Source organism: Cydia pomonella, chromosome 20 (genome assembly GCF_033807575.1).
Source record: "Cydia pomonella isolate Wapato2018A chromosome 20, ilCydPomo1, whole genome shotgun sequence".
In the NCBI taxonomy this organism is placed as follows: Eukaryota; Metazoa; Arthropoda; class Insecta; order Lepidoptera; family Tortricidae; genus Cydia; species Cydia pomonella.
Window position 1 is genome coordinate 14,819,181 of NC_084722.1, and position 24,646 is coordinate 14,843,826.

The following is a 24,646-nucleotide window of genomic DNA, read 5'->3' on the forward strand; positions in this document are numbered from 1 at the left end:
AATTGAGTCTTACGGGACGATTCGGTTGGGTTCGAAATGTTGCGGTCAAAGGATTACGGAGTATCACTATTTATTGATCGTTTGCTTTTGTTGTGTTTTGATGTTGAGTGGGATTTTGTGGATGAGGGATATATTGGTACTTGTTGATGTTTAAACGGATAAGCATATAATATACTTCCTGCGTTTCCACCAGAGATGTGCGAGGATGCGTAGCGAGGGATGTGTTTGTTAAAAACCAATAGAAAATTGCCGACTAGAGCTGCGCTGAACGGGTTACTATCAAAACGACTGAATCTCAAAATGACCTGTATGTAAGATGTCGGTGGAATATGTCTTGAGAGGAGCTAATCTGATTTAAGGTTTTACTTTTAATATACAATGATACTACACAAATTTTGACAGTTGAAATTTTGATATTAATATTATTATCCTGCGATGTTTCCCTGCTTTCTAATAACAAATCGAGTCTATAAAAATACGTCATTCACTAGAAGCAGGGTATAAAGAATACAAAGATAGCAAAGCAAGCTGGATAACTCAGAATCGGGGGTATTAAAGATAATTATGTTGAGTAGGGACGGATAGAAAGGTAAAAAAGAGTCGATGCGCTGTAAACTTTTACAAGCTCATATGTGTACTTTGAACTTCAATGAATAGTGAGCTGTACAATCTACTGAATACAGTAGGAAATGGTATGGAGTAGTTGAAAGGAATAAGAGGTTTGAAAAGGAAACAGTCGATATGCACTGTAATTACAGGAGTGTTGAGGAATGTAAGCATTTAATGAGTGCAAATTCAATGGAGATTCGTTTTTCGATTTGGAATTAGAACTGGTCTGTGTTTTGTTTATGTAAGATATTGAGTGGATGGTAAATGAAAATGAGTCTGCTATTACAAGCGTAGGAATTTTACATCACTTAACTCTTAACGAATAATCGGTCGGGAGTCGACGGCCTGCCACTCCAAAGGGTTATAATCAAGTTAATTATTAAAAAAGGTTTTTCTAATACGAGTACTCGAATAGGTAAGTATACTATATTTTTATCCTACCCTGAGTGACCCACTGCTGGGCAAAGATCCCCTTGATTTCTACGACTCCCGATTTGGTGTTTACTCCGGCCAGTTGTTCAGGAAGCTGTCCAGGTCATCCCGCCATCTCCGCCTGGGCCTGCCGCGTCCACGTCCCTCTACCGGCATCTACTTGGTGGCTATGCTAGCCCACCTCTCCGGATGCCTGCGGTAGACGGGACCGGCTCAGTCCCATTTGAGCCTAGCGGTTTTCTCGCCTACGTCAGCATGCGGGTTTTATACTATTTTTATTTTTATTGTAATAAAATCTTGATATAAGTACTCATGATGTAATGAAGTTGCTGATCAGTACGCGTATACTTTGAATCTAATAAGTTTCGCATCAGCAACACAAACCTTCCTGTTTAGTACGTAAAGAGCGAGGTCTCCTGACACAGGTACTTCATACCTAATAGGAGGACTCGACCACTGTGTATTTACCAACTAAGATTGAAATGAAATAAATGATTATCTTATCTTATCTAGTACTGCACCTATGAAGAGTACAGTAGCGTCAAATAATCTATCATATTTTTTTAGATACATTTGCATTTTTTTTGGTGATTTGCAATTGCGATGAAATTTACAAAAGGACGTATGAAAACGACAGTTCGTTCATGCTAGGGTATATTCTTAAAATAATGAGTTTGCCCGAGTTTTCGCGATAGCCCGGTGGGTTAATACCTAATAATTGTAAAGTAATGATTCGGTTTAAATAATTTTCTAACCAGAGGCTAACGAGGGTGAAACATGTATCCATCTAGGTTTTATTGCCGGTAAGATTCGCCTTTGAGCGTTTTCAAATAAGAAATTCAATATTTATAACATACATTAATTGGTGTGTGAAGTTCCCAATCCGCATTGTGCTAACGTGGCTGTCTGTTCCCACGTGCAGTGGGACGTAAGTATATATATATATATATATATATATGGTCGTGATGATGATACAATCATTGTTTATATGATATAAAAGTCTAATTTTATTCATTCGAAGATTCGTGACTTCGAATGAATGCCTGCACAAAAATACCAATATGATACGTTTTTTGCCGCTTCTGTACATTGTTATTGTCATAATGCCAGAGTGGCCATGTCCCTAAGATGCATAAATTGCAAGATATAAGTAAAAAACCGAAAAATGGGACCTTTAACCATCTCTCCCCCGGCACAACTACGGCTACGGCCGGGGACTTTTGATATGTTCATCTCCTAACTAGTCCAAACAAAGTTATGAAGTTAAAAATTGTGTTGCAAGCATTTCCCTTTATATCTTCCTATTGCTTGGCCTATAAATTGTCACTAATTAGCACATTATGATACGTTTTCGTAGAAGCCTGCATACTAGTACTCTGTACTTACCTATGCTTATTAGCGCCCGACGCTAAAAGGCTTCATTATAAGAACTAAAGTGCAGCCATTGTCATAATCCCGGCTGTCTTCGGCGATAATAGTCGCGCTTCGTATTAATCCGCACAACTAATATTAGCAATAAACACCCTTACGGTAATTATGCTAAGATGTTTCGGGAACTTGGCCGTCTGCAGCGGGGATTTGACTTTAACTGTGCGCGTACATTTTGAGCGCTGTTGTTTACTCGTGTTTTAATGTTTTATTTTCAGTAAAATGTAAAGTTTACAATAATGAATTTCTCCCATTTCCAGATCCTACAACAATCTCTCTTTATAATAGTAAATGCTATAAAAACTAATATTCGTACTGCTTTATCTAAATATACCTCTATATATATGTCGTAGAGCCTAATTAGCTGGCTAATTTAACCAGTTGGCTGCGACATAGACATTGATGGATGTTTTACAGTTTACACCGTCGGAAGTTGGGGAACCTAGAATGTGTGAAACATAAGTGCAGGGTGCCATGTGATCCTATTTATTATTGTATCAACTACTTGTACCATGGTTTGTAATAAACGCTATTATTATTAAGTTCTTAAAACGTGACCGCGGCCGGCAAAATGTCCCACTTTGTCGCTTGCCATAAGGACGACATTTGCATGTATCTTTATATGAATAACCTGTTCAGACGTCCTTCAGGTAAGCGACAAAGTGGGATTGTTTCCGCCAGCGCGGACACAAAGGTGTTCGAGATCGAATTTTTGAAATTCTTACAAGGGGATGAACATAGGGTTGAATGGACTTGGCTGATTTTACGCGGACGTAGACTAATCGAAATCATTTTTATTTTGTTATACTACATCGGTGGCAAACAAGCATACGACCCGCCTGATGGTAAGCAGAGACTACATAGCCTATGGACGACTGCAAGCACATGCGCGTTACATGCGCGTTGCCGACCTTAACACTCCGGACCCTCATTGAGCTCTGGCAACCTTACTTACTGGCAGGAACACGATACTATGAGTAGGGTCTAGTGTTATTTGGCTGCGGTTTTCTCTAAAATGGAGGTACTTCCCCAGTCGGGCTCTGCTCTAGATCTGGAAAGACATCCGCGGTGCTGTGCCCTACCACACAAAGCGTGATGACATTCACAGTGCCCATATCTCTCACTTGGCCGTAGTTTAAGGACATACCCATTATTAGGACATTTAATTGTCCTATCTAGTCAAATGCTATATTTATTAAGATAACAATATACACAATGGATATATACAGATGATTACTATAACTAGCTTATATCTAAAATAGACCCTTGAGGCATTGTACCAAGGATGCTGGCAACATTTCCTCGTTGTGTCGCAATACTGATACGTTATGCGAGGAAGCCGCCAGCTCTTCGGTCACCAGTTACGTCAACCAGACGTTTCGCGATTTCTCCAAAAAACTTGTGCGCGCTGGGACCCCATGGACCTAGAGTTTCAACGCCAAATGGTACAAAATGGTACTCTCTACCGAGGTTCTTATATTTATTACGTTTCAAAATTTCGGCGCTTTCCGCCACTGCGCCCGCTTTTACATTAGTCCGTTGGAGGTGGGACGGTGCCTATCTAGTTAATATTTTGGCGGTAACTTTTAAGCATTTGAAAAATCTAGCTATAATTTAGTGGCAGAGCCGTGTGTCGTAGTGTGTACGCGCACCCGGCGGCGTATTTCTTTGATAACCCGTTATCGCGGGCCGCATTACCTTATGAATCTCAGCGCTGCAACGTTGTATTAAAACCAACTTGGCTACGTTTGCCGTGGATTCTTAATACTGTCGCAAGTTATCGGTAGAATTTACAGTATTACAAAACTGTGCGCATATGATGGTTGACATTTTATCGTCTATTGCTCCAGCGTCACTCCTCTTACCTGTGTTAGAAAGTGCCGGCCACCATGAAAGACGATAAAAGCCCGACAACCTTAGATCGCTGATGAACAACTAGTAGTACACATTGCTGGAGGCCTGTAGGAATATCGAAATATCTAATTAAATATTTCCTTCGGCTTATACGGGGAAAACTAAATAATCCTGCCTTACTCTCCCTGGTAGCAATTCGGGTGCTTCAGACCTCTACCAACCTATTACGCTTGAGTGTTACGGCAGTTTTCTAGTGTTAACACATTCACCGCTGTAGCCGAGAATATGGGTTTCCCGGTATGTAGCGACAATGCTTCGTAAAGACAAAACTACAATGTGTCGTTGTTAGAGCTGAATGGGTTAATTACGCAGCACAAAAACATAGGTGAGAACACAATACTTTTATAAATGAAATAGGGTTCTCCCGTTTTCAGGGTTTCGTAGTCACCTAGAAACCCTTATAGTTTCGCCATGTCCGTCTGTTCGTCCGTCCGCGGCTTTGCTCCGTGATCGTTAGTCTTAGAAAGCTGTAATTTGGCATAAATCATACCTGGCAGCAGAAAGGTAAAATAAAAATTATAAAAATATATTTTTATGGTACCTTCCATACAAAATGTTTTTTTTTTTTTTGCTTTGAGCCAATAGTGTGGGGTATCGTTACTATCGTTGGATCGGTCTATCAAAACGAATAAGGGTCTTTGAAAACTATTTAAAAAATATATATTTTCGGAAATGATCGCTCCGAAACAAAAATAATGTGCCCCCCCCCCCCCCCTACTCGTAACTTTTGAACCATGGGTCCAAAAAATATGAAACAAAATCTAAGCGAACATGATCGGTCCAGCCGTTTTTTAAATTACAAAAAATCTTCTCTTAGTAAAAAGATGTAAAAGAATTAGTCTTATGTTTGGGAAAACGCGTGTTTTCGAGTTCTCATGCGTTTTTCTTTCGACGCAGAATATGGTCGCTAATTTAGTGTTGCCGGCCACTGTCCGTCTGGTCCAGCGGGTTAAGACGCGGACTGCTAAACGAGTGTTGCGGGTTCGAAGCTCGCCCGGAGACTAACTTTTTTTTTATATGTTCAAGTTTATATATAATTTTTTAAGTTTTATTGTTTTAGACAACGTTAATTTAGTAAAAAAATTTAGTTAAGATTATGACCTAAACACCACCATATTACAATAAATAGTTATAACCAAGCAAAGCTCGGTCGCTCAGGTACTATTTACATGATACTTACAATACTACTTAATAGCCCCCGTTTGGCCTGTTCCGATATAATGGTAACTACGAAACCCTACACTGAGCATAGCCCGACATGCTCTTGGCCGATTTATTCCAACGTGTCAAGGGGCACTGTTAAGTTGTATACATGATTAGTTCCACACTAAAGGACTCAAGTCCCAATCTGTCCTTATGACATACAACCTTTTCTTCGTAGAAGGCGAAAGAATCCTCCGTTTAGAACAATAAACAGCAACAAAACTGACCATATGTAGTCCTTATTTCGTTGCAATAAGGTATATGAATGTTTAGTTAGTGTTGATGGTACAAACTTGTGACCCCTGTTTGCTCAGGACTGTTTGTCTGATGTCTGCGACAAACCTTTGATACGTCGGCATTGTTTTTGAACGTTTGATGTTCGATTTTTTATTGAAGTTGATACAACTATTAACAATAAGTCTTAAGTGTTGAAATTAAAAAGTAGTATCAGTGGCAGAAGGGGCAGTGGTGTTTGTGAGACGATCAGCCATGGTGTAACTCATATAAATAATAAATAAATATTATAGGGAAATTCTAACATAAATTGACTTAGTCAATCACACAGTAAGCCAAGAAGGCTTGTGTTGTGGGTACGCAGACAAGGATAATAATATATATAATATACAAATTCTTAAATACAGGAACAAATATCTGTGCTCGTCGCACAATTAAATGCCCTTACCGGGATTCGAACCCAGGACCGTCGGCTTCATAGACAGGGTCACAACCCACTAGGCCAGACCGGTCGGCAAAACATCTTTTAAAAATATGACGTCACCGGTGAAGTGTATTATTTTCTAATCAAAATTTAGTGACTGGGAATTTAGTGACATGGTAGCTATATTATAAAAAGCTGTGGAAGTTACGTTACTAATGTATGTATGTATGTGTAATGTAATGTAATGTACTAATGTATGTAATGTATGTGTTATGTTTGACGACCGGTTTGGCCTAGTCGGTAGTGACCCTGCCTACGAAGCTGATGGTCCCGGGTTCAAATCCTGGTAAGGGCATTTATTTGTGTGATGAGCATGGATATTTGTTCCCGAGTCATGGGTGTTTTCTTTGTATTTAAGTATTTATAAATATTTATATATTATATATATCGTTGTCTAAGTACCCTCAACACAAGCCTTATTGAGCTTACTGTGGGACTTAGTCAATTTGTGTAATAATGTCCTATAATATTTATTTATTTATTTAATGTGCGTAGCACTTCGGCTACAACACTCGTAGAAGTTGCTTTGAAGTCTACAAGATTTCGTAGCAAGGAGACAAAATAACAGCGTAGCAGACCTGCCAGCATGAGAGGCGTTCTCTTGCGCGACTCCATACCTCTTCAAGTGGCATATGTCGTTATTGAGTTGTTGGAATTTTGATTTTATTTCAATTAATCAAATTTGAAATTTATTTGACGTAATCGGTCGGGAGTGGACGGCCTACCACTCCAAGGGATACATAAAGCGCAACTTCAAGACCTTCAAGATGGAACGCAACTCATGCTAGCCGGTCAGATAGACTACTGACATTTTTAAAAATATAATCGTATACAAAGTGAATCTAAAACACAACTAAAGCCTCAATCAAAAACCGAAACACCCCCGAACTCCGTAATGCACAAATCCGAACCCCCCTAAGATGTCTGGATCGCGGATGCGGGCAAATCTTCGAATTAATTTTACTGCCGAAATATGCAAATCGGGAGATATAGCCGCCTAATAACATGTACAAAAGAGTGGTGACTTGGGCGCGGGAGGGGGGAGAGCAGAGATGTGGTGAGATATGGGTTAGTGCCTATGAACAATATGCATCTGTGAGGACAGGGATGTATTTACTCCACAAAAAAACGGTCACGCAGACTGGACCTTAACGATTATATCTCTCCTCAGATAATCTAGAATATAGTTTATACTAATTTTGATTTCAAATAAGACTCATAGAATCGATGATGTTCAGCAGGTCTATTACACTAGGCATGTCAACATCAGCTAAAGAAAGGACGCTTATGATGCCGGCGATCATCGACGAGCGGGACAGCAATATAATTATACACGTGCGATAGAGAGGAACAAGCGGATCAAAGTACGAAATTCCTTGTGTTAAGCGTCCTTTCTTTAGTGATCATCAAAGAAGAAACTAACAACTTGCCGCTGAGCATATAATGTCATTTCATATGAACGTCTTTTAAACACCAGTAAGCATACGCCTACAATGGCTATTTTAAAATCATATGATAGCTATTGTGGGAAAAACCCATCGGACGCGTCCTTGCCAGCGTTGCTCATACTATCTTTCGTAATTCCGTGCACCCGCTCCGTGCAACCGCACCAGCTAGCGGACGTCTTACTAGTTCCACGCGCCATTCGCGATAAACCAGCTACTCTTTTTTTCTGTCGGGTCTCCAAAAATGTCTGCCCTAATCTTTGTCTTAATCGGTACCTCGGGCTAGCATTATGGCCGCTTCGAGGAGCTTAATAGGTAACAAAATTTACCGTGATAGTAGAAAATACACGCTTACGTGTCTCGCCAACCTATCTGCCGTTATGAAAGAGGCGTTATTAATTGGGTTTATTATGATGCATAATCTCGTTTGACGTTAGGCTTTGGAGGGTGTGTTAATGTTAACCCTTACTTAGACTTTGAAAATATTTACTGGTAATTTGACACTTTTTCCCTAATCAGCAATAAATTCAGCGCCAAGGACGTTTAAACTCACGACGTGTTTCTGTCAATACCTGTGGAACAGGGTTTTTGCAATGCTGTATTGATGGAAATTCTCTTAAGTGGCGACCATAAGCCAACTTATCCGCCGTTATGAAAGAGTCGATATTAATTGGGTAAGTTTTTCTTGATTATCGATTACAAGTTAATACGCGGTGAACAAGCTATCCATAAATAAGTAAGCCTGTTTGTTGTCAATTGTCTGTCAGCTTTTTCAGACATTTTCTTATTAAAAAAGGTCAATAATTGCGCCAAATGCAGTAAATACCGATAAAAAAATCTTCAATGTCGTTACTTTTTAGCGTATCACAGAATTTGTGATAGCCGAATAGCGTGCACAGAAATAAAAGACGTTGGATTTCTTGCTGATATCTGACGTAGAAGAATAATTAATTACCTACAGAGCACTGTCCGACTGAGACCATCGAATATGTCACCTTAGCCCCAGTCTTGTAGGTCTAGAATCCAGACTCCAGACGCAAGCATACTTGACCACCACAGCCGCTGGTAGTTATACTTTCATACTATGTATGTTTCACGTGTTGTATAAACGTGCAGAAATGAATGGGATTCTTAGTAGATACTGGTACCAGGGACACATAGACAAAAGATTAGAAAACCCTTAGCACTTACTTGCACAGCACTGTCTGACTGCCATCATCGAACAGGCCTCCTCGGCCCCATCGTGAGGGTAGCTCCACTACGGTGACCCCACGGGAACCCCAGATGCAGACGCGACTGCCACAGCTGCTGGTGGTGATGCGTTCCACTGTGTACTGCGGCGGTGAGAGGAGGCATAGTTTCTGGAAAGATACATTTACTAAATGAGGTATGGTATAATGAACAAATATAATTCTAATAGGGTTTCGTAGTTACCATTATATCAGCACAGGCCAAATGGGGGCTATGAATCAATGAATATATAAGGGAGTACCTTCGCAGCGCTTGGTACGTCTTTTTACGAAGAAGAGAAGATTTTTTGTAATAACTCAAAAACGGCTAGACCGATCATGTTCGCTAAAGGGCTGTCATAATTTTTAGAAGGCACAATTTTTATATATATTTTCGATTTTCAAAATTATCCCGTGGTCGAAGTTTTCCCAATGCATCTTAATTCACATTTTTTGTATGTAAAAGTTGACAATTTTGAAACCACACGTATTGTAAACTGTGAGGTGTGCAATAAAGTATTGTATAGCATTGTATTGTTTGGTACCGTTTGTTAGTTAACTAACAAATACGGCAAGTACAACCTGGCCTAACAATTCCACTGGATTCAAAATTCAAAAATTTATTCTGCAAGTAGGCCTCAAGGGCTCTTTTACAAGTCAATACAACATTTATAGTAACATCATATAGTGACATGAAAAATACATAACACCATTTATAAATACAACAGCCAATACCTGGGTAAACATTACATTATAATAATCTTAAAATAAATAATTACTACAATACAATAGAGATGTATAGTCTCTATGGTTAAAAACACATTAAATCTGGAGATGTAAAAGGTCCCCAATGTCCGAGTAGGTACTAATACTAATAAAATTTGGAGGTGTAAAGTCTCTCCAAGTGTCAAAATAAAATGTATACTAAATAAATAAACCGCGTCTGGACTGTTAAACTAGCAGTCTCATAAACTAATGCTACAGAATACATAACTAGTATGTACCAAGTCAAATATATTATACAGTATGACAGAGACGTATAGTCTCCACGGTTAATACATCAAGTTTGGAGATGTATAAGGTCCCTACGGTCTGAGAAAAACAATAATACACAATAATATTGACATTAATAAGATTTGGAGGTGTAAAGGTTCTCCAAATGTCAAAGAATAAAAAAAATACAAAATTGTATGAAATACATGTTTCACGTCAAGAGACTGTTAAGCTAACAATCTTAAATTTAGCTTGTTCCACTACATAGGATCATAACTCGTGTATCTAAAGCCACCAATTCTAAACAGCTATTCTAACAGTCTGAATCTTTCCGGCCCATTACGCGCCGAAGTTACTAAAGCCCGCTAATTTATATAGCAATTGCACTGCACTTGCAATAACGCGCCCGTATTTATTGCGAGTTATGCTGCTGCATGTGAGCTGCATTTTACCTTTGATTAGGAATTTGGGTGAACTAATTTGAATTGTAAGCCAAGATAGGGTTGTCAATTCAGCTTAACCGTCCTTAAATTGAATTGAGTGCAGCTTACCTACATTCAAAACTGAAATCCGCAAAATGTGTCCATAAGTTGCGTTCATAATTAATTTTCGTAAACGCTTATTGTTTAATCAAATTGAAATATTTAGTATAGTTTTAGTTTTAGACTTAGTTTAATGACTAGCGTACGCAACTCTATAAATGCTAAATGTTGCTACTGTTTATTTTACCTTTTTGTCTATTATATATCTATTATAAAAAAAATTGAGTTTCAGTTCTAACCCCCAAAATTTATTGTTTTTTTTTTAAACCACTTACTAGATCTAGTTCAAACCAATTTTCGGTGGAAGTTTGCATGGTAATCTACATCATATATTTTTTTTAGTTTATATATTCTCTTATTTTAGAAATTACAGGGGGGGGGGGGGCACACATTTTACCACTTTGGAAGTGTCTCTCGCGCAAACTGTTCAGTTAGAAAAAAATGATATTAGAACCCTCAATATCATTTTTGAAGAGCTATCATATAGATACCCCACACGTATGGGTTTGATAAAAAAATAATAATTTGAGTTTCAGTTCTAAGTATGGGGAACCCCCCAAATTTATTGTTTTTTTTTTCTATTTTTGTGTGAAAATCTTAATGCGGTTCACAGAATACATCTACTTACCAAGTTTCAACAGTATAGTTCTTATAGTTTCGGAAAAAAGTGGCTGTGACATAAACGGACAGACAGACGGACATCACGAATCCATAAGGGTTCCGTTTTTTGCCATTTGGCTACGGAACCCTAAAAAGTAGTCAATTTTTTATTCGTAGGTATGTAGGTTACCTGTGTAACTAAAAACAAATTACGAGTCTACTACTATTTTATGCCTGAATGCGAGGACGTTGTCACAATTTGACAAGATGTTTGCCTTCTTTACAAAAATCGGTAATGAACTTTTGAGAAAACAATCGGTTAAAACGATTATTTCGGTTACGGGTATAACCGATTTGCATTCCCTAATTCCTACATTAGCAAAATCAAGTCTCAGCCGATAATCAAAAAGTCAAACCAAAATAACCATCATTCCCAGCCCACTTACCTCACACTTCACGATCAACTTTTTCAATTTCCCGGCCTAACGGCGAAGCCCGGCCATCAAACGATAAATGATTATAACTATGACGTAAGAGGAAGCCGAGGCGGCGCGTAATGAGAAATAAGGCTAAAAAACGGCGGAAGAGCTTCCTCTGCCTTTTTGTTCATCTTATTGATTAAAAAAGTTTCTTAATCATATTTCCGAGCGAGATAGTTGCTGCTATCGGAGGAGCGGCGTGCAATTTACTTTTTTCGATTGATGTTTAATTTGGAGTTTTGTTTTGGTCCAACGGAATTATTTGCGAAATTTCCGGGCAATGATGGATTTTTTCGGGAAACATCGGTATATTCCGATCATAATCTCTTTTACACTTACTAAGCTTATTTTGTATAAGTGAATGACGGGCCGATTCGAAGAATGATTAAGACACGTTTAAGATCTTGGAAAGATCGATAACTGAACGACATGTCAAAAGTGACGTTTATTTCTATTCCGCTGTGATCCCAATAAGATCTATCTACGATATTTCTAACGTCAAAGTGACATTTGGTTAAATCAAGCTGCTTCTGTCAATTATACGACATACAAACGATATCTAAATGAGAACTTATCTAAACCAGAAGTTATCGTTATCGTATCTAATTCTTCGAATCGGGCCGTGATACTAAAATTGATACAAACATATGATGAGCACAACTAAGCAATATAAGGATCTCCAGCATAATATCAAGCATCTCCGGGCCAGTAAAATTTTACCGTCATTGCTTAAGAGGCTGTCAACACCCAATGTCCTTGAAATTGATGTTACTTAAACAGTTTTTTAAGAAAGACTATTTGTTTTAGTCAAGTAAGAAAAATATATGTTCATATTAATTATATTTCAAAGACCGTGGTTTTACTCGATACATGATTGAACGAAATCGGCTCGATAGAAAATAATTGCAAAGATTGGTCTTAAAATCACAATTAAACGGTTTTATGTCTTTATTGTTTTGACTTATGGGTCTGCAATTAAAATCACAATTTCAAAACATTTATATCTAAACCGCTATTGAGTAAAATATTACACTAATAATCCACTTATTTTTATTTAAATATTTTTCTTATTATTCCCTTGCCCAGGCCCAGTAACATGCGACAGTGCTATCTCATTTACTCCGATACAAATAGACAGTGTGCGCGCTTTAGGTATTGACAGCCTCTTAAACTAATGTTAAATTCTGACGTATCATAAAGCAGATGATACCGGCGGCCAATTCCAGTGTGCAAAAGGGACAGCGATATCAGTATGTGCGTGTGCGATATGGTGGGTCAATATACAAAATTCGTTCTTAATTTAGCCTATGCTGAACACTAGTCGGAACATAACAGATGTACCATCCACAGGTAACCAACATAAAATCAACCATAAAACTCGTACCGCATGTTCCCACGTTGCAAAAACTTCAGTAAGCCTCCAACCCTTGCCGATAAAAATGGCATCGGAACAAGTCGCCGAGCCGTGAAATTGTAACCATTATCGCCTGTAGCTCAGGTCGACCGGCCGTGTGGGGTGGCGCCAGTGCGAGCGATGCAATATAATAAAAAAGTCTGTACTTGAGAGACTTGAGCTTTTCTCCTTGCATCGGTTTCCTTATCACTGAGGGTCGTGGCTACTTCTAGGCTACTTAAAAGGTAGGTGAGACCAACCGCCTTTGCGTACGATTGTTGGGAGCATTAGTGTCTCTGGTCGATAAAAAATGGCTTCGAAACAAGTCGCCGAGCCGTGAAATTGTTGCCCATATTGTTTGTAGCTCAGATAGACCGGCCCTGTGGGGCGGCGCCACTGTGAGCGGCGTTACAAAACGGGTTTATCGAGGAGCCTGAAGCTTAAATGTCTCGGAGAACAAGAAAAGATTTTGCAAAAGACTGTCGAGAGTGTAGCCTCTTATTGATAAAAAAATGGCATCAGTGACAATTTAGCGGATATGCAGTCCATATTGACGATACTTTCTAAGAGCTCCAAAAAACGCTTTTATAAAATACATGTTTTTAACGGTAAACGAAATATTTGATTTTTTAGAAAAATCATCCGAACCTCAAGTGGGGCATTCAAGTGTTCACCTTATTTAGGTTTGGATTGGCGTATTTGGAATTGAGGTTTGAGCGGCACTATCCGTTTTCAGTGTCGCTCAATATCCGTACTCGGTGGATTGAGCGCATTTTAATTTCTTTCGGTCTCAAAAGTTCTTTCTTTTCCCTATATAGATACCATGTAAAAGATTTTTCGGTCACTCTCGTGTAAAATGTCTACAAGTTAGTCTAATAACGTTGTTTTTTTATATAGATTCTGTGTAAACTCGTGTACAATTTATTTAGCGTACAATTCGCATACTGGCACCCCGTTGGGTCACCCAGTGGGATGATTATTTCCGATAATAACTCGCTAATGCACTTTGTTTCCAGATTCCATGTAGCGTGAGTAAGCGTGAATCATGTAAAATTGACCGCTCACAGTGGCACCTTACCCCCTTGTGGGTCACCCAGTGGGGTGAACGCACTTTGAGTCTTTCCGATAATCACTCGCTAATGCACTTTGTGTCCAGGTTCCATGTAACGTGAGCAAGCCTGAATCATGTAAAATTGACCGCTCACAGTGGCACCTTACCCCCTTGTGGGTCACCCAGTGGGGTGAACGCACTTTGAGTCTTTCCGATAATCACTCGCTAATGCACTTTGTTTCCAGATTCCATGTAACGTGAGCAAGCCTGAATCATGTAAAATTTACCGCTCACAGTGGCACCTTACCCCCTTGTGGGTCACCCAGTGGGGTGAACGCACTTTGTCTTTCCGATAATCACTCGCTAATGCACTTTGTTTCCAGATTCCATGTAACGTGAGCAAGCCTGAATCATGTAAAATTGACCGCTCACAGTGGCACTTTACCCCCTTGTGGGTCACCCAGTGGGGTGAACGCACTTTGATTCTTTCCGATAATCACTCGCTAATGCACTTTGTTTCCAGATTCCATGTAACGTGAGCAAGCCTGAATCATGTAAAATTGACCGCTCACAGTGGCACCTTACCCCCTTGTGGGTCACCCAGTGGGGTAAACGCACTTTGATTCTTTCCGATAATCACTCGCTAATGCACTTTGTTTTCTGTGGATCTCGCGTAATCCAGGTTTAAGGGTTGAGTGCGAACTTTATTCAAATTTTACTGTATTACGGAGGTACTGGATGGAAACGATTATCGGGGTGTTTGGTTCAGGTTTTGGTGGTACCTCTTATTATGTTTCCACAAAATTTAGGGGATGTTAGAGCGAGACGGCTGTTTAAATCATCATCATCTTTCTAATATTGTCCCGGCATTTTGCTACAGCTTAGCTTAGCAGCAGGGGAGCCTGGGATCCACGCGGCAATCTACTCGTAATAGCAGGAATCACCACTTTTTACTAGTCAGGTTCAAACCTGCGACCTTCGGTTTGAATCGCACGCCTTGCCTCTAGGCCACAATCACAATTTTTTTCCGCCATTTTGAAATACCTGAAAACTAGGCCAGATGTTTCTTAGCAAAACTGGAGCTACCGTAATCCACAAGTCAGGTATCCTATTAAAGAAACCAATACGGGATCCGGAAACATGATTAGCGGCGTCTCAGGTCAGCGGGTCAAGGGGGGAGGAAAGAGGGGGGTTAGAGCGAGATGGCTGCTTAAAAATGCAATGCTTTTTAATGCAACTAGTTACTGCTAGACAACGCTGTTACTCGTAGATGTAGTTTAATGTAATAATTAAGATTTAAGTGTGTAGATTTAAGTGTAGTGTGTAAAGTTTGTAGAATGAAGTAATAATGTATCCCGATCATTTGTACTGCATCTGGTAAACCAATACACTGAAACCATATTAAAATGTCGATGCAAAAAACATCGTATATTTTTTTTGTCTCAATAAAATTATAAGTCAGTAAGAAGTCTATTCATACAGATTTATATAGCAAAGAACAGGCCCCGATATATTATGTATCGGCACGGCACCAAGCTTTGAAGGAGCAACGTTGTATAAAATTTCATACCGTGAGTACCATGACCCATTATTTCCAATAGTGAATGTAGTTTCTATCTGTTGAAGTATATCAAATAAAAACAGATAGAAGATGCAGATGACTACAAAACAGAAAACAATGTCTTTAACACAGAGACAAATAACGGTCTTATCACCAAAAAGCGATCTTTTATGGAATTATTACTGCAACAATATATCGTAATTTCGACCGGAACATTAACTCCACATGGCTAAGTCTTAATTACCTTATCCGCCATAAAAACAAATGCAAATCTCGAAGTACGATAAAAAAGGCGGGATTACGGAACATATTAATATTCGAGATTCATACATTCGCTATAACCCTGCTTATTTAAAACGAAATTGTATACAGGGTGAGCCAATTAATGGGTCAGGAAAAAAATATGAGAACGAAGGAGATAAAATGGAAATCCATTCTGATTTTCGGAAGATGGACAATTAGAAAAGAACTTTTTTACTTTACACCTTTCATGTTAATAAATTATAAACTCCACAGACATTCAGGACGCCCACTCAAGCGTTGGGCTGATGACATAAAGAAAACTGCCGGCATGGGGTGGCATTATCTAGCCCAAGATCGAGAGGCATGGCAAAAACTGGAGGAGGCCTATACCCACAAGGGGATCCCGAAATAAAAAAAAAATAAAAAAAAAAAAATCTCATGCACAATAATATTTTATTAACTGTTTTTATAATTGAAAATTCCTTGTAAGTGTTTAGCATGCAACACAGAAAAAAGGGGTCGCAAATAAAGGCTATTTTATTTTATTTTATTTAAACTCCACAAGACTTTATTTATTAGAGCCTTTTAAGTTCTTAGGAATGAACCTATACCAAAACTATTATTTTGTTTTTTAAATCACTGGATGGCAAGGTTTTATTTTCTTATAAGATAAATCTAACACGTCAGTTATTATTGATGAAAAATAGTCGAGATGTATTTAACACATTCACAATTAAGCTACGGTCGTAGCGCTACGTCGTAGCCGATAACACAGGTTTTCCGGTATGTAGATGAAATGCTTCGTAGAGGCAAAACGACAACCTGTCGTGATTAGCGCTGAGTAGGTTAATTTATTTACAAATGTTCAAACATACTAACCTAGTTATCAGTATTTTGTTCCTAACAATTACGACGTTTTCTTCATTTTATTCATCTGGATGAGACTAGCCCAGTACCGGGATAAGTGGCGTATATAAAGAGAGCCCTATGCTCAGCAGTGGGCGACAGGAGGCTACAGGTATGACCTTCTTCTTCTTCTTCTGGCCTTATCCCATTTTTATTTGGGGTCGGCTCTCCTAATCAATTTTCTCCAGTTATATCTGTTCCGGGTCGTCATTGGGTCTATATTCTTATTCTCTAGGTCTTTCTTAACTACGGAAATCCATGTAAGTTGGGGTCGTCCACTCTTTTTCGGTTCTTTCATACATTCGAGCACCTTTCTAGTCATGTGGTCCTCCGGCCTTCTCATGACATGCCCATACCATCGGAGTCGTGTTTCTGTTAGCTTGTCCTGTATGGGTCTTATTTTGAACGAGCCTCTGATGTAACGGTTCGGTACTTTTTCCATGAGTGTCACTCCTGCAGACCACCTAAGCATTCGCATTTTAGCGACGTGAAGTTGGTCGGATTGTTGCTTCTTGAGAGGCCAACATTCTGCACCATATAACATTGCTGGTCTGACAGCAGTTTTGTACACTTTGCCCTTTATGCGGATAGGCATCCTCGGGTCACAGAGTACTCCTGTAAGCTCCCTCCACTTTTGCCAGCCCGTACTTTTACAGGCTACAGGCTACAGGTATGATGATGATATTATTTGAATGACCACTCTCAAACAAATACAGTGAAAACAAAATATAGTCTTTCTCGCTACAAAATCAGCAAATACAAAACAAAGTCTGCGCAGCAATAAAAACGCAAGCCAATTTGCACGCGTGCCGGACAAGCTCGCGAAAACCAAACGGTCAGTATACACCCTCGGCGCTTTAGTATACAGTAAGCTACCGGACAGTATCAGAGATGCACCTTCCACGCCTATATTTAAAAGCACACTTAAATAATGGCTGCTGCAAGCACAATATTACGATATAAACGAATTATTGAATTCATTAAATAAGTAATAATTTAATCAAATATTTGTATAAAATATAATATCTACATTAGTTAATATAGAACAAGTACGATATATAAAATAATGCTATAATTTTCTTTTCTTTTCACACAATACAATCCATCCTGTATACCGCCTTTACGTCGTTCCGTTTCTGGTCATTACAATTAAAAATACCCCCCTCCTTTATTCTATATTTGTGATATAATATAAGAATTTATTCCGACCGCGTGCTCGGTATCGCGATCGGTGCTCGCGGATTTTTTAAATGTTTTGCTTACGTGACCGTGGCAGGCGGTTGGCGAAGATTACGTGCATCCAGTTCGGATTTTGGGGGTACGCTGGGATCTGTTGGTGAAATACTTTGAATCAGGGATCGGAAACCGGTATTTTTTGTATGGGAACGAAAACGGTATTTTTTCGTTCTTTGTTAATTATTTCATTTCTAATTGGGCAATCTAATAATACGAAGTCGTTATCTAAAAACACAACCGAGTCCTATATTTGGAGTATAAAATAAACCGAAATATATGTTTATTTCAAAGTTTTTCCAAAAAACCGGTTCCGATCCCTGCTTTGAATGTGATGCTATTTATCTTCCACACAACAACACAATTTATTGTTGTCTGTGTGTATAGGCCGCCTTTAAGTAATTTTGAAATATTTGAAAGCATAATGGAATCCGTCCTACTTAAAATATCACCTTCAAGTAAGAAATTACTTATATGCGGCGACTATAATGTAAATATTTTGGAAAATTCAACAGTAAGTTGTAGGTTGTTGAATCTTTTCAAATCATGTAATCTCAACCACATGTTTATGGAGCCTACTAGAGTGACTGCCACTAGTGCCACCTGTATAGATAATATTTTCACTGATATTTTTCCTACCGCTAAAAATGTAATCAGCAAGTTAGAATCAGACCACTTAGGCCAATTAATGGTGTTTGAGGCTGTAAGGAAAAATACCTTGCGAAAACAAATAACTTTTGTACCAGTAACCTCTGACCGCGTGGAACGAATGAAACAAAGTTTAATTCAGGCGCTACCCTTTCTGTCTTCCAACATGAGTCCTAATGATATGTATAATTCATTCTTTCACACTTTTATGGAAAATTATAATGCGATATTTACTACAAAATCGGTCATGGTTAGTGATGCATCAGTTTTTAGTGAGTGGGCTACTGCAGAGTTACATCAACGAAGACGTGCATTGTATGCCTTATATGAGGAACGGCGGTTCAATACGAGTGATGAATTTAAGGAATATGTTAAACAATATTCGAAGAAGTTTAAAATAGATTGCCATATCGCTAAGCGTAATTATTTAAGTCAAACAATAAAAACTAGCTCTGATATAATTAAAACAACGTGGAAAGTAATTAATGTGGAGACTGGTAGATCAAAGCAAAGGATGAAAGATCTTAAACTAAAAATTGATGACAAAATCGTAGATTCCAGTTTAGATGTAGCAACAGAATTTGAAAAATTCTTCACCGAGGTACCAGCTTCCACAACTAAGAATTTAAATTCATCACCCTCGTCTGCCGTTACACTGTTAGAAGAGAATGTCCCAGAATGTACTAGAAACCTTAATTTTGAACATGTGAGTGCCTCAGATATATTAAAGGCGTTTAAATCAATTAATGTAAAAAAAAACTAGTGACCTTTGGGGAGTCTCCGTTCATACTGTCAAATCCTTAATAGAAGTTGTAGCGCCTGACCTGGTAGTTATATTTAATAACAGTGTTGACTGCGGTGAGTTTCCTGATCTAATGAAACATAGTAAAGTCACTCCTTTATTTAAATCAGGTAGCACATCCGACCCCACTAACTTTAGACCGATATCAGTGTTACCAACATTCAGCAAAATTTTTGAAAAAATAGTTTTGAGTCAGTTATTGAAACATTTTAACATTAATAATCTAATGCACAACAAACAATTTGGTTTTACACGGGGTCACTCACCAACCGACGCTGGTGTTGAGCTAATTAAACAGATCTTCGATGCCTGGGAGGAGTCACAGGATGCTTTAGGTATCTTCTGTGACTTATCTAAGGCCTTCGATTGCGTCTGTCATGAAACATTGATCAGGAAACTGCACTATTATGGAGTAAGAGGCTCGGCACTGAATTTAATAAAGTCTTACTTACACGGTAGAATACAAAGGGTTGATGTGAGTGGACAGCGATCACCGGGGTCATTGGTCTCTATGGGTGTACCGCAGGGATCAATATTGGGGCCGTTCCTGTTCCTTATCTACATTAACGACCTGCCTTACCTTGTAAAGACCCACCATGACATAGTATTGTTTGCAGACGATACCTCACTTATTTTCAAAGTCAAACGACAGCAACAAGCTTGCAGTGATGTAAACAATGCTATTTCTAAAGTAGTAAATTGGTTTAATGTTAATAATTTATTGTTAAATGAGAAAAAGACTAAGTGCATTAAGTTTGTTACAAGTCACATAAGGAATGAGCAAACAGGTGTCATTATCAAGGATGAGGAATTGGAACTAGTAGATAGCACAGTTTTTCTTGGTATAACTTTAGATTCTAAACTACAATGGGGTCCCCATATTGCTAATCTCTCGAAAAGACTGAGTTCTGCAGCTTTTGCAGTGAGCAAGATCCGTCAGTTAACAGACGTGAAAACAGCTCGATTAGTTTACTTTAGTTACTTTCATAGCATTATGTCATATGGTATTTTACTATGGGGTAGTGCTTCAGAGATAAATACCATTTTTGTTCTGCAGAAGAGGGCTATTCGTGCAATATATAAAATGTACCATAGAGACACACTTAGAGATAAGTTTAAGGACATTAACATAATGACAGTGCACTGTCAATATATTTATGAGAATATTCTGTATGTACATAAAAACATTGCCAGTTTTAAGAAAAACTGTGAAATACATAATATTAATACTAGAAATAAGCATAAGCTCGCAGTGCCCTTCACTAGGCTCCATAAAATTAAGAAATCATTCATGGGTAGTTGTGTAAGATTTTACAATAAACTTCCTAATATTATAACTGAATTGTCTGTTAGTAAATTTAAAAATTATGTAAAACGTAAGCTTATCTCTAAAGCCTATTATAGCACACAAGACTACATGAATGATGAAACACCGTGGGATTAAGTGTGATTGTAAAGAATGAATTATTTATTGTTATGTTATTAATGATGAAATTGATAATTCAATGTATATATATACCGTATTTTTTGACATTTAGATTTTATTCTAGAAAGGTTCTAGACTAGTATTTTTATACAATTTTGATGTTTGACGATCTTTTTGTGAAATTCTTATTACTAAGTTTACCATATCTATAATAGTTCAATGTTTTTTTTAGAACAATAATAACTGCATCAATAAATTGCTCTGATATTTAGATTAAGATGATATTTGTAAAATTTGACGATTTAAAAGTGCTTGTTGCTAGGCCTATTTGAATAAAGAATATTTTGACTTTTTGACTTTTGACACTCTATTTATTTATTTATTTAAATTTTAATAAACAAAATACAAAAAAGTACAAATGGCGGACTTAATTTCTAAAGGCATTATTTACCAGTCAACCATAGCGCTAAATAGAGAAGTAATAAAATTGGTGCAAGAAGAAAAGAAAAAATATATTTTGGAACTATTGCAAACAATTGAAAAACATAGTAAAATACATAAAATAAATAAATATTATACGACATTATTACAAAAATTTACTAAGTCCAACAGTAAGCTCAATAAGGCTTGTGTTGAGGGTACTTAGACAACGATATATATATTATATAAATATTTATAAATACTTAAATACATAGAAAACACCCATGACTCAGGAACAAATATCCATGCTCATAACACGAATAAATGCCCTTACCAGGATTTGAACCCGGGACCATCAGCTTCGTAGGCAGGGTCACTACCCACTAGGCCAAACCGGTCGTCAAAAATCAATACACATTATAATATATATACACATTATATTAAAACATCCATGACTCAGGAACAAATATCTGTGCTCATCATACAAATAAATGCCCTTACCGGGATTTGAACCCAGGAATCTAATTTAAGAATTATGTAAAAGATCAGCTATGTAATAAAATCATGTTATTATTATTAAAAATATTCTTTTGTATCAGATACCTATTAGAAAACCAAAACTTCAGCGTAGGGTGTAATTCAAATTAGTATTGTTAGCAATCTGACTCCAGGCATAGCCTTGTACACTTTTTGGTAAGTAAATTATTTTTAGTTCATTTATTTCTTTATTTACAATAATCATTCCCGTAGACAAATTAGTGCTATTTTTTTTAAATAAAAATAGAACCCTATCTCACGTTAATTTCGCATCGCGCTTTCTCCCACTTTTTTCCACGTCCAAAATTGTGATCGGACCAAAGATCTTGTCGCCTGATTTATCCCCCAGACGTGTCCGACACCGAATTAAATACCCTTTGTTTTGTCATTTGTCGCGTGCATCTGAGGTGCAGTAAAACATGATGATTATGAGCCATAACGGTAGCGAATTATTTTGACACGATATAAAGAGTGAGTCCGCTACTCGACGGGAGATGGCGCTGGGTGTAGCGTTTCGTGCGGTTAATGAGGCTTCATTACTCGTATAAATAGAAAAAGATGTATGAACATTAAACAATGTGGTAAATAATAAAAATTAAAAATTATCACTTTAATATTCTATTGTAAATATTGGTTATTTTCACTTATCATGTTTTAGGACTGAAACAGTAAAAATATTTTTTTTTATAATTTTATAACGCCTTTTATTCATTAAAAATAGATATTTAAAATTGCACTCCCAGCAATATATTTTTATAAAATAATTTGTAATTTTTCAAGTAATTACTAGTTCCTGGTACGTTTCAAAAAGTTTCACTTATATTATCACGATCATATTACGGGTTCATATATACACGCCACATCCAAGAACTTTTTCAGCTCCCAGCTGATATTTTTTTATATTTTTCTTTTTACAAAATTCGAAATTTTAACCCACTAGTTAACTGCTACCATTTTACCACCAAATTGGATCAAATATCGCATCTTGAAATCGGAAAGCTCAGTTTTGGTGGATTAACGACCGCGACCATTAAGTTCCCCGATTCGAATCCTGGCAAGAACATCGACGGTGGCAATAAAATTTAGATTTCTTATCGTAATATATCCGATTGGGTGGAATTAGGTATTAATTTCAGTTTAACTGCGTGGAAAAATTGGATGCTTAATCAAAAGGTGTGTTTCGCAAGTAAATTTTAACGTTTGTAATTGTAAAATTAGTTATTAGTTTATTAATTTAAAAAAAACAAAAAAATATTAATCAATTCATCTGTAAATAAGGCGCGAAATAGAAAAACTCTAGTAATCAAAATTCGTAAAATAATTGAATCAACTCAATACGAGTATGCCTGTGATTAGCAACGTATGCAGTCAGGTGCAGAGGTAACTGAACCCCTGCATAGAAAATTGTTTGAAGGGGGGTCAAATATCTGCAGGTGACTGTACATAGAAATCCAAAACCACGTGTAGCCGTCTTTATTGTTCTTATTCAGTAGTTAATGTAGACTTGAGTACCTAAATTGCTTAGGCATTACGATACGATACAAATGTATCTTGAAAGTGTTCAAAATATTGACATATATATATATTGGACGGGCCTTACGGACAATAAGAATGGGGCCAGTACAGCGGTGTCAATGTTCAATAATAATTCTAATTTGTCAATGGTTCAAAACTGATATATTTTCTTCTAAAACTCGCTCCTATTGGTCATCAAAACAAAACCAACATTACGTCCGTGAATCCTTAAAGCATAATTCTACCTGAGCCGCGACATCGAACGGATAGTTGCCAACTCCTCGCATAAATCACCAACTCCAGCCAAACCTACTCTCCTCAGGGCCATTAGCATTTTTTATGCATACGAATCGATCCGAGAGCGTCTAATGCCTCCCACGATACATTAATATCTTACTTTTTATGACTCTTCTGTAACAATCCATCTTGCGGATAAAGACTTAAGTCACAGAGCAATCATCAAGCGATTTTGAAACGTATTGGTTTAACTTAAGGTTTGATTCAGGTTAAAGTTCATGAATGAAAGATCGGATAGGTGCGAAAATTGCGTGAGTTTCAGGAGTTGATAATAGGTGGCGTTGGCGATTTTCTTAACGCTTTCATTTTTCTTTCACGGGCACTTTGAGATTAAAAGTTTGGAAAATGAAATGAAAAGTTCGCCCGGAGTCAGTTGAAGCTCCGTATCGGGAGTATTGGGGGCCGTGGGGGTTTCGGGTGGGCAAAATTAAATTATTCAAATACATTTCTTTTCTTTGGTGTTATTTTGATCGAAATCAGCCTCGGGCAGAAGTGTGTAATGAGTTCGGACTTCGGTGGCGAGTTGGGTTTTTACTAGTCGTTTATGCGCTGACTCGGGGAGTTCGGAATTGGGGCAATCATTTTATTCAACAAGGTTTGGAACTTCGATGAACGAAAAATTTCCGGTTATAATTTTTGAACGGAATGTCATTTTGTAAGCGTATTACGCTTCATAAAGCCTTTAAAAGCCCTCAGAAACCTCCTCAATATAGCGAATTTAGATGTACTTACATATTCATTATCTCGTACTTACCGATTGTGGCGAAAACTTCTAGCAATCCTTCGAAAACTAACCAAACTTGATTGCGTCAAAGTAAAACAGGCTAACTCAGACCATTTAGTTTAATACCAGTTGAGATAGTGTTATTTTGGCTGAATTAAAAAAAAATACAGTACATTATTCTAACATTGTAATATTAGGCAATAGAATTACTGAAACGCTTAGCGTTCTTAGGGAAGATTTTTCAGTAACCATTTAACTCATCCGATAACTATTTCAACGAATTGAGTTATGACAATGA

The 24,646-nt window shown here is 37.7% G+C and overlaps 1 protein-coding gene across 1 annotated transcript in view; it reads right to left on the bottom strand.

Annotated features, from left to right (window-relative positions):
• Positions 1 to 24,646, bottom strand: part of LOC133528836 (nucleoporin 88) — a 178,967-nt gene that overhangs the window by 67,434 nt on the left and 86,887 nt on the right. The window contains exon 2 of the mRNA XM_061866323.1: positions 8,941 to 9,110. Within this exon, the coding sequence (XP_061722307.1) occupies positions 8,941 to 9,110 (170 nt within the window). The remainder of the gene's footprint in view (positions 1 to 8,940; positions 9,111 to 24,646) is intronic.